Source organism: Ptychodera flava, chromosome 10 (genome assembly GCF_041260155.1).
Source record: "Ptychodera flava strain L36383 chromosome 10, AS_Pfla_20210202, whole genome shotgun sequence".
Lineage (NCBI taxonomy): Eukaryota > Metazoa > Hemichordata > Enteropneusta > Ptychoderidae > Ptychodera > Ptychodera flava.
The window spans coordinates 40,967,797-40,978,949 of record NC_091937.1 but is presented as its reverse complement, the minus strand read 5'-3'; the positions used below and the strand labels follow the sequence as shown (position 1 = coordinate 40,978,949).

The 11,153-nt window shown below is 35.3% G+C and overlaps 2 protein-coding genes across 2 annotated transcripts in view; both read left to right on the top strand.

Annotated features, from left to right (window-relative positions):
• LOC139142791 (WD and tetratricopeptide repeats protein 1-like) overlaps positions 1-11,153 on the top strand; it is a 354,040-nt gene that overhangs the window by 12,895 nt on the left and 329,992 nt on the right. Inside the window, exons 8-9 of the mRNA XM_070712959.1 lie at positions 1,216-1,428; positions 1,972-2,092. Coding sequence (XP_070569060.1) covers positions 1,216-1,428; positions 1,972-2,092 — 334 coding nt within the window. The remainder of the gene's footprint in view (positions 1-1,215; positions 1,429-1,971; positions 2,093-11,153) is intronic.
• Positions 2,817-10,046, top strand: LOC139142800 (WD and tetratricopeptide repeats protein 1-like). The gene is made up of 5 exons (XM_070712968.1): positions 2,817-2,979; positions 3,955-4,193; positions 5,079-5,247; positions 5,649-5,841; positions 6,378-10,046. The coding sequence occupies exons 1-5, from the start codon at positions 2,966-2,968 to the stop codon at positions 6,561-6,563; spliced, it is 801 nt and encodes a 266-aa protein (XP_070569069.1). The 5' UTR covers positions 2,817-2,965; the 3' UTR covers positions 6,564-10,046.

Sequence of the window (11,153 nt, the reverse complement as noted above, 5' to 3'; positions counted from 1 at the left end):
TCAGTAACCACAAGTGCTACACCCTTCATATTTGGTATGATGGGACACCTTATGACGCCACATATTGTACCTCATTAATTATGCACATATCTAATTCTGAGCAAGCCAATAGAGCTTGATGTCTGATTTTTGGTATATAGGGATAACTATAGGATAGAATTTTTTGACAAAATGTCATGTGACCTCGATGACCTTTTACCTAAAATATACGTTTATGTCAATAAATAAGTAACCACAAGTGATATGTCCTTTATATTTAGTAGTATGGGAGACCTTATGACAACACACGCTTTACCTCATTAATTGTGCACACATTTAATTCTGGGCAAGTGAATATAGCTAGTGATCTGATTTTTGGCACATAGGGATTAATTAGCAATACAATTTTTTTTCCAAATGCCACGTGACCTTGATGACCTTTGTCCTTACTATATATGCATAACTCAGTAACCACAAGTTCTATACCCTTCAATTTTGATAGGATATTAGACCTTAAGATGTCACATCTTGTACCTCATTTATTATGCACATATGTATTTCTTGGCTGGCCAATACAGCTAGAAGTCTGATCTTTTTTCCCGATTTAGAACCATAACTTAGACAAGCCTCATGTTTCAAATTGGGAACAACGACATAGACCTATGTGCCCATAGATCTGAACATATACACCTCCAGTGATACTTCTTAATGACCACATTTACCTGCCCCATCAAGACTAATACTCCTATTACAAGTTGGGACTATGTCATCGTCAATGACTTGTTTAGTGTTTACAATGGGTGAATACTGGGTTGAGGCACAGCTAACACAATGCCAAATCATGGTTAACACTGGGTTTACAGTAGGTTTACACAGGGCTCACATAGGCTGAACATAATATTGAGTCATGTATTCTACAGTGTTTAGTCAGCAGCACACCAGCTGAACAAATGGGTGCACAGGTTGAACGTTCATAATTAGAATAACACTTTAATTGCTACATGCCAATTGTACCGCATCTATGAGACTTGAACAGTTGTCAAAAATCAATCATAATACCTTTCTTAAAGTCAAACTCAAACTGCACAGTTTATGAAAGAATTTGGATGTCAAATTTGTGATTTGGTATACATATCTAATGTACAAGGCATGATGGCAGTATTTGCATTGTATCATTCTGTAATGTCATCAGCAATGTTCTTATCATTAAAATAACACTTTTTAATCTATTCACAGGACATTTACCTATAAAACAGAATGATTACAATAGAAGATTCCGAGCACTAGTATCCACTTATATAACTTTTGGTCCTGACGGCAAAGAACTACTGGTCAATCTTGGCGGAGAACAGATATATTTATTTGACGTCACAAGTAAAAGAAGTCCAAAGAGATTTCATTATGAAGATTACATACTACCTAGCCCTACAAGTAATGGAGTAGTAAAAGGTAAGGGACTATATTTTACTGCTTTTTTCATGACTATTGTTTTGAATTCAGGAATTTATTGATTTGACTTGATTTGAATTCACAACATGCTGTACATGTACCTACTCATCTAGCAAACAAGTCGGAGGTCAAATTCATTCAGCTATGTCCCCACTGCTGACAATGGTGGCTCAATAACCAAGTGGCTGTGGGTATAATTGTGATGACTCCTCACAGCTGAAATTGAATGAAACACACACACACATATGCTGGCTTTACTTAAACTGGTTTCAAGTCTTGTCAGTCATTCTGTTTATTCTTCACACTTGAAATATTTATGTTATATTTTGAAAATGTAATTGCAATGCATGTAACATATATCCAAGAAGAATACGTTGTCCACATTCTCTGTGAAAATACATACAAAACAAAATACAGAATTTAATACAAGGTATACTGTGTCACGGGTTTGGTGGTGACTGTTCACATGTCCATATTTACGTGCAATATGGAAATTGTCTAATGGGAGTGTATCATCAAATAATTTTGTTATTTTTTTATCAGATGTTGCAGAAGTACTGTCATCCAATGGTACATCAATTGCAGGGTCCTCGGCAAATGGTGTGTCCAAGCACATATCACATACCAATGGTATCAAGATCAATGAGGAGACCCAATCCAAAAGGTTAGACTTTATAAATATTAGGCAAAAACAGTTTCAATTTAGTTTGACCTCTTCAACTCTCCCAGTCCCTGTAAACAGATCCACACTCACAGTTGATAATAATAGATTTGAGCTAACCATTGTGATGAAAGGCTTAACCCTTTCACCACTGTGGTTTGACCCAATCCCATTGTTTTCTATGGAAAGGCTGGACCTCCAGAGAGGGAAATTGGGGTGAAAGGGTTTAATAAGATATCAGTCAGGCATTATCATTCCTAACGTATAATTTGTCAAAGACATTTTATACTTGCGTACTACCAATAAGGTATGTCAATACAGTGCGGGATTATCTAGGAATACATTTTCAATTATAACAAGTTTGAAAAGAGTTTTGTTTGGACAGTAGCCACATGGGTTTGTACTCAGACTGCATGTGGTCAGAAGACATTTGTAGATCAGTTTAGAAACTCACAGTTAGACCAAAAACAAACTTTAAGTTTCAATAAATTTTTAAACAGTGTAGTAACTTTTTCACTTACTCGTATTCATTTCCACCTTAATGTCCTATCTACAGTGTATGTCGATATATTACTTTGTGTTTGTCAATTTATAAAATGGAAAAATTTTCAACATCACTGTTTTTCTATCTAGAATCACATAAGAATGTTGTTTGCCATTTTGTATGATACAAGCAGCCAGAAATATTTGTTTATTCTGTAGGATAAGTTTGTGCGGCAAACTTATGGTTTACCTCCAAAAGCTGAGGCCTTAAAGATACAAGCCAATGAAGTGTTTGCAAGACAGCAATGGACGTATGCAATAAATTTGTATAACCAAGCATTATACATTGCACCGAATAGTGCTGTACTATTTGCCAATAGAGCTGCAGCTTACATGAAGAGGAAATGGTAAGTTACATGGAGCAATTCACATGTGTGGGTATGTTGCTGAACATGTTTGGGAGATGCTGTATACCCTTGGCCAGAGTGATTAAATTCTTTGTTTTACGTCCACTCAAATTTTCAGAGGTAAGCAGGCAAGCGGTACAAAAACACACTCAGTAAATTTTTACACAGGCAAGTTTTATATTTACTTGATTGTTTCCGTGTAATGTGAGTACCCATTCAAGAATCAAAGCTGAAACTTCTTTTTACCCTCCATGATTTACAGTACAATGTGACATCCATCAAGCATGCAGGTGTTGAGTAAATTTTCAAAAAATTTGTAAAGAAGAATTTTTATGCAGAAAAGCTACATTGTAAAGTCCTATTCAAATACACTGTGTTTTGCACCTTCAAAAAATTCAAAATCGTACATGTGACCGTACATAAAACAAAGGATTCAATTTCCTTGGCCGTATTTTGAATGTGTAATGAACAGTTATACCATTTACAGTGGAAGATGTCCATTATTTATTTTATTACAATGTTTCAACTTATCACAAAGGTTCAGTAGTTATAAGAATGAATGGAAACTTAATAGTTACTGTGTATTCCAGAGTGTCCATGAATAATGTATACACTAGTGTGACACAAAGTGTGACACAAAGTATCAATATCTACATTGTTCCAGGATATTTTCAATCCTATGACAAAGAGTAACAAATTTTCACATCACTACATACATACAGTAAGCAGTTGTTAAATTGTTGCATTATGAGTTGATAGTTAGATACATAGTACAATGTAATGTTGCAAAAAGTTTAATGCAAAATATATTAGTATTTCAGGTGCTACAATTCTCATTTTTTTTCAGATTGCTAGCTTGAAATGATGATATATATATGGTTATATGTATAGTCATTGCAAGAACTTTTGGTACATGTAAACTGTTTTCTTAAATATGCAAAATACTTGAGCCAAAATTTATTCTCATGCTGACAGGGATGGTGACCTGTATGCTGGGCTAAGGGATTGTCACATTGCATTATCTATTGACCCAAGTCATTGCAAAGCCCACTTCAGATTAGCCAAGTGCTTGTTTGAACTCACTTGGACCAAAGAAGCACTGGATTGCCTGCATCAGTTCAAGGAAAAGTTTCCAGACTATGCCAAGAATCATACCTTTGAACAGCTTGATAGGGACATATGTGCAGCCCTCTATTCCAAGACAGAGGATACAAGTAAGTGACTCTAACGCTGAGTAAAATTATCAATTGTTCTGCGAATATCCATTTTTTTCCCAAATTGATTTTTTTGACTGCTTAATTCTGGAGGTGATCATTGTATGGTTGTCTAAATATTTTCGTCAAAGTAATATATTTTAATGTTTGTTTCTGTGAAATAATTGTACATGTAGTTGCAGTAATTTGTCGTTTGGCATAGTAAAATTGCTAAGGGAATTCAATAATTCATAAAAACCAACAGGAAAATTTTGCTTCTGTTGCTTTTAAATACCTCACAAATCAAACAAAAACCTAAATTTAATGTGCTGAACCTCAAAATGCCTCCACCCCTATAAAGAAAGTTTTGAATTACAAACATCCAACCACAACATTGTAATTTAAACTTCCCAACAAAATGATAAATTGCTGAAATACATATTTCATATTTCACTATCAGGTCAAGTTAGTACTAGTTGGACATAACTTGTGTTCTATGTTGTATTTTAACAAAGACTTAAACATTTTAAGGCCTATTAAACAGATACTGTAAACTGTAAACAAAATTTTTTACTGACTTAACCTACTATAATTTACCGTACCAAGTAGGTAGAAATATATAACGGTATATAGGTACCGGTATTGCCAACTTTTCAAATTGGGAAATCAAAGGAGTAGCAAGATAAGGGTTAATGCAAAATATATCCACAATCATCATAATAGGGGCTTAACTATTTCTCCCGCAAAACGCAATGACTTTGTTTGTGATAAGCATCTTCTAATTACCTTGTAGGTACCCCTTATGTTGTCATATGAACAGAGGGAAAAGGCTAATTTGTACGAACTGTGATGAAAGCAAGTTGTCTTTTTACAAAAAAAAAATCAAACCATTTGAATTCTTTGCAGACTCTGAAGAAGAGAAAAAGAGTGATGGAGGCAGTAGTCGTCGAAGGCAGCGAGAGACGCAGTCAGAACATGAGAAAGTGTTACGAAGTGCCAGTTACGACTATGATCTTAGATTCTGTGGTCATTGTAACACAACTACAGATATCAAAGAAGCCAACTTCTTTGGAAGGTAAGGAATTTAAATAGTACAAGTCCAAAGCTTGTTCATGGTTCTGTTAATGGTTCAAATTTGGTGATAGATTTTGGAATAATTGCACTTGAACCAACCCAGTGTTGAACTATGAAAATAACAAACTGTTTCCATGATTTTGAATGATTTAGCCATAAGTTCAGGGTCAAATATTGACATCAAAATAAGATGTATAACAAATGTTACAAAAAGTGTTACCAATCAGTGTTTGCATTACATCTTTTTTCCTTCCCTAAGTATACATATAAGTACCAGTATACATGTATGCATAAATATTACATAAAATATACTCTTTGGAGACTGATTCTAATATGCATAAATATTACATAAAATATACTCTTTGGAGACTGATTCTAATCTCATCCTGTTCTGCATTGCAGCAATGGTCAGTACATTGTAGCAGGTTCAGATGACGGGTCTTTTTTCATTTGGGAGAAAGCTACCACCAACTTAGTCCGTGTTCTCAGAGGGGATGAGTCTATTGTCAATTGCTTGCAACCCCATCCCAGTCACTGTTTCTTAGCAACCAGTGGCATTGATCCTGTGGTCAGATTGTGGAGTCCAAGGCCAGAGGTGAGTTCAAATAATCAGTTTTCTGAAAGAAGAAAGTATCAAAGAACCTTATTCTGGTGGAATGCAGTTCTTCAGAAGAGGTCATGCACGCCATGAAAGTTGTACTTGTTATTTTGTCTCATTTTAGGAAAAATTGCGTAAACACTTGCATTTGATCAGCACTAATGTAAACAAACGTACAAAGCAAGTGGATTCTGTGCAAATGGATTCTTTTCTTTGTAAGTTGGTAGAAGTTACAGGAAGCAGCTATACTGTTGTGTGGTATATCTTGCACTGATGTCCGCTTTGGAGACATGATTTTGGTGCAATTTACTCAAAGTATTTACTCTTTTTTTACTCAAAGTATACAATAAAGAGCTTGGAAACATCAGAAATTTTCACCTCATTTGAATTGTATTTTTGTCAACCTTTGACGTACGCTTTATTGGTTCAAACTCTTTCAAATGAAAATTTCCTGGTCCATGTGTAAATTCATTCCTTTTGCAGCAATATCATCCTCTCATTCTAACTCCCACATGCCATTGTCTGTGTTGCAGGATGGCCCGAAGGAGGATGACAGACACATAGAAGAAACAGACTCGGCAGCTACTGCAAATCAGAAAAGAATGAATGCTGATCCACTCGAAGTGATGCTGATGAACATGGGATACCGCATCACAGGAATTTCAGAAGGATCTGATGATGAAAATGCAGAAAATGCTGTACAGTGTAGACCTAGCTAAGTTGAACCAGACAACACACCTTGTGACAGATTCCAGCTACATTCTAACAATGTTTGGGCAACTACAGGAGATTTCAGCTATATTGTAACAAATCCTGGTTGCATGCAGCAGATTTCAGCAACACTGTTACAAAATTCTATCTAAAGATAGACTGATGAGTTAAAATGTAGCTATATTGTACTCAATGTAGCCTACAAATGGATACATTAGAGAAAAGTGATACATAAGAACTACATTTTATATAATTTAAACATTATTGAAGTCATATTTATATGTTGTAAAGTCAGCACATTGAGTGCAAAGAGCTATGACAGTGATTTGAATATGAGGTCAATCAAGTTCATGTTTGAACTTTGAAATTTGCCTGATAGGTTTTTCCATAAAATGAACAAGTATCTATGCATTGTCATACATATTTGCATAGATGGACATTACTGTATCATAAAAGTGAATTATACACACAAAGATAGAGGTGTTTATAGATGCATGGTATTTTCAACAGTGACATAAGGGGCCTTAGGAAAGAAAACAGACAAAATGTCAGCCATTATGGAAATTATGGAGTTGAAAGTTATCCTTACAACAATTTGTTATCTTGTTGTGTCAAAAAACTTTGTTGCAATTTTGTACAAATTAGGATTTCAGGCTTTATGTTGTTAAGTGTTCATAAAAATGATAGAGTACAAATGCACATTTGCTTTAAGTTGCTACATGTATTGAATGTGTGTACACCTTGAAAAGTATCGATAAAAATCCCAGAAAGTATCAAATGACATCAAAAGTGTCAAAATTTTCATCAGTTTTGAGTCTTGTATAATAGGCTTTGCTAGACATTAAAAGATGTATTGCACTTTCAGATATTTACTCATGGGAAACATTCACCATGTTTGATCCTGTCATTGGCTGACTCAGTTGCAACATTTGATCCTTGATATCATTTACATATTAATTCATTTCATTTAGTGATCAGGAGTGTAATTGTCACAATCAATTTATACATTTTGTCAAATTAACCCCTCGACTACCATTGCCAGTGTTATCCAGTGTACCAAAGGTCATTCTGAGCACTTAGACGATCTTGCATGAATTTCACCGCACTCAAGGTGGTATAGAAATTCAACATGGCACTGGTAATTCCCAGCATTCACTTGTAGTCAAGGGGTTGCACAATGACCCTTGCTGCAGGCTGATATACACAAAATGTCTTTACAAGGCATAACCCATTGGGTGAATGCTGTATATAGAGGGGCCTGTGCCCTAGTGCATACCACCTGCAGAGAGGGTTATTGCTATTATATGAAAATACGTGTTTCTGGCAGTTTAAAATGATTATTCTTAGTATTGTGAGCACTCACAAAGGATGAAACAGCAAGTGCTGTTGAATAAACATGTTCCGCCCAGGACAAAGCATTGTTGACAAGAGGGATATTTAGCAAGCCCACAGCTATGGCACAACTATTGAAGCAGATGACAAAAAATGGCAACACTGATATGAAGCAGCACAAAAGACCTGTTGTTCTAGTCAAGCAGGTCAGACAAAATTTCAAAAGGTTTACTGAGCTTACCCTTCTTTTTTTTGTTATCTCTATGTATCTAATTATGGAATGACTTCAAGCAACAAGTTTCCTATTACAGTTTGTTTTTGCATCAACCTTTATCACTTATATATTTCAATTTTACTACAGCAAGCCTTAACTCTCACTGTCCAATCACAACAATGCATTGGCATACTTAACATGCTTGTGTAAAAAAAAAACATGACCCTTGAATAATTTGAGAGCGTGACAACGATAGATTGATTTCTATACTAATAATACTGTAAATCACTGCTCTGCAGAAGTGAAATACACTGCTTGTTCTTATAGGGAATTTTGTAGTACTCATCAATAGTAAAGTTGAGGTCTAACCCCTTGCTGGTGATATGGTAGACGTAGTGTTTGTTACCCTGACTGCACTTAGGGGCTGCCATCTGCTCGCCCTCACACAGTTCAGGGAAACGCCATTCAAAAATCTCTGGGGAAATATAGTGCAATGGGGACAAGAGCGATGCATCGTGGGAGTAACCGAGGCACACTGTAAATTATGTTTTGAAAGACAGACAAGAAAATATAACATCAAGGTTATGCATGTTATGTAGAAGTGGCTTTCGAAGTCCTTTCTCAGTAATGAGGGGGAACTATGACTTTTATATCTTGGATCAGTTACTCCCAGAATGCATTGCTCTTGTCTGTATGGCACCATCTTAACTCAGAGATTTTTGAACTAGATTTCCCCAGACCTGTGGGACGGCCTGATGAGAGCCCCCAAGTGCATTCTGGGTATCTGAGACTATGTCAGATTGTCTCTTGTTTTAATTGGAAAATTTAATACACTGATGTTTCAGCAGAACGAGACCTTGCCTCCTGGTGATTGTCTGTTGTGAGTCTTTGAATGCCAACTTCAGTACAGGGGAAATGGTTTATTTTCGTCCATGTTGCAGTCTGTCCATTGTCTTTGATTGGAATGAGTCAATTTGTAGCATGTACAGTGTAAGATATGGAGTAATCATTGAGTAAAATTTACATGATTGTCTCTTTATCGGTAATTTGTTTCGTTTTTTCAATGCACTATGAAAGGCCATTTTTAAATACATTTATTCTACATGGGTTTGTTTCTCAATTTCTGTACCATCTGCAGTATTGCCATGTTGTTTTCTGACAGAGACATAAAATTCTGAATTTTTGAGTTGATCAAGAGAAAACTAGAATTGCGTGATTTGATAATGCAACAGCCTGTATTAGACTTCAAAGCTACAAGGTGAAATTTGGCACCACTCCAAAATTATTCATGACATTTTATCAAGGTTAATATCAACTCCATTGCTAATGAAAAACCAGAACAGTTTCAAATATCAATTCTAAAGTACTATGTGGGTAAACTGTCTTCAAATGATTGATAAAAAATGACCTTGCCATCAAGTGTATACTTTGTGTAGTAGATTTGTTTGTACATTTCAAACAAATGTCAACAAAATATACTTGGTATATTTTACTCTACTGCCCTTGTAAATATTTTTTTTTGACCAGACACAAAAAAAAAACTGAGTCTTGAGTGTTGTGTGATTATGCATAGATAAATATCAATTCTTTTTAGAGTCTTTGATATTTTCTGTTGTAACATACTGAATTCTTGTGATCAAACTTTTCCTTTTGTAAGATATATATCAAAAAGGATTTGTCTGTCTTTAAATATGTATGTAGAACCCTCATCTGAGAAGGGCATACATATAGCTTTCCTCTGAAGAAAGGAAGAGTCAAGCAACATACAAATTTAAAAAAAAATCACCCCTCAAGATTTGACAGTTCCTATTGTATTCACCATTGTGGCTGGATCTTTGTACTTTGATATGGGGTGGAAGGGTTAAAAGATCTTGTAGTTGTATGGTGAGGAAAGTACAAACTCTTGTAAGTAGAATTTAGATTAAAAACATGTTATGAAAACATATAGCTGGTTTTGCATGCTTCGTTGTCTGTATTCTACCAGTATATTATGTAATTTTCAAATCAGATGAATAGTTCTTAGAAGACGTAAACCAGGGGTGTGCAGAGACAAGTTTAGGGTAGATTTATTTGATCTTAAGGTAGAACACGCCTTGAGGACAGAAATTCTGGCTGTTCAAATTTTATCAATTCTCTTCTGATCTATCACTTGTTGGAGCTCATTTTAAAGCTCTTGATGAAAAAAGTTTTCACAATCTTAGTTTTTCGAAAATCGAAAATGTTATTTTTCTCCATAGAGTTAACATAGGGATGGCGGCCATTTTGAATTTCAAATATCAGCAATATTAGGTCACTTGTCACGATGGTAACAAAGTTTGCACAGTGACCCCTGATTTGTATTCTTGCTAGGAAAATGGTAAAAGAATGGTCGAAAGTTTAATTCAGGAAAGTTTGAGCAAAAGTCTCACTTTCGAGGCGCATATTACCTCCTCAATGAGCAGAACGGGTGGTCATGCCAACATGAAAATGCTTTTGTGCTCTAAAATTTGCACATTTTGGCATGGTGTATACTTTCTCTCCTGAAATTCAATTTTTTGGCTGACCTTCACATAGATATTTTGCCTTTCAAAATACTGCATGGCTGAAAAAAAATGCTACTTTAAATTTTGCTAGCAGATCTTTATTTCCACTTTTTACCAACAACACGATTGGAACGTATTTGGGATGATTGGATCTTCATATTTTTCAAATTTCTCAAAAGTGTTAGGTCCCGTATAGCTGAATGTTGCAATATTACAAATTACTCATAAAAAGAAGTGTATAACGTAAAAAGAAAAGCAGATCAGCTTACATTTGCAGACTAAACAGACATTACTTCACCATCCAATTATCCTAAATTACTTCCATTCGTGTTCAACCCTTCCCAAGATCTAATTATTGGCACCTTAGTTACTTTTCCCAGAAAATGTAGAGGATGGAGAAGTAGCAACATTTTAGATGTTGTAGGATAGGACGTACCAGTTTAACCCTTTCACCACCATGGTTTGTCCCAATTCCATTGTTTTCTATGGTAAAGTTGGACCTGTATACAGGGAACTGGGGGTGAAAGGGT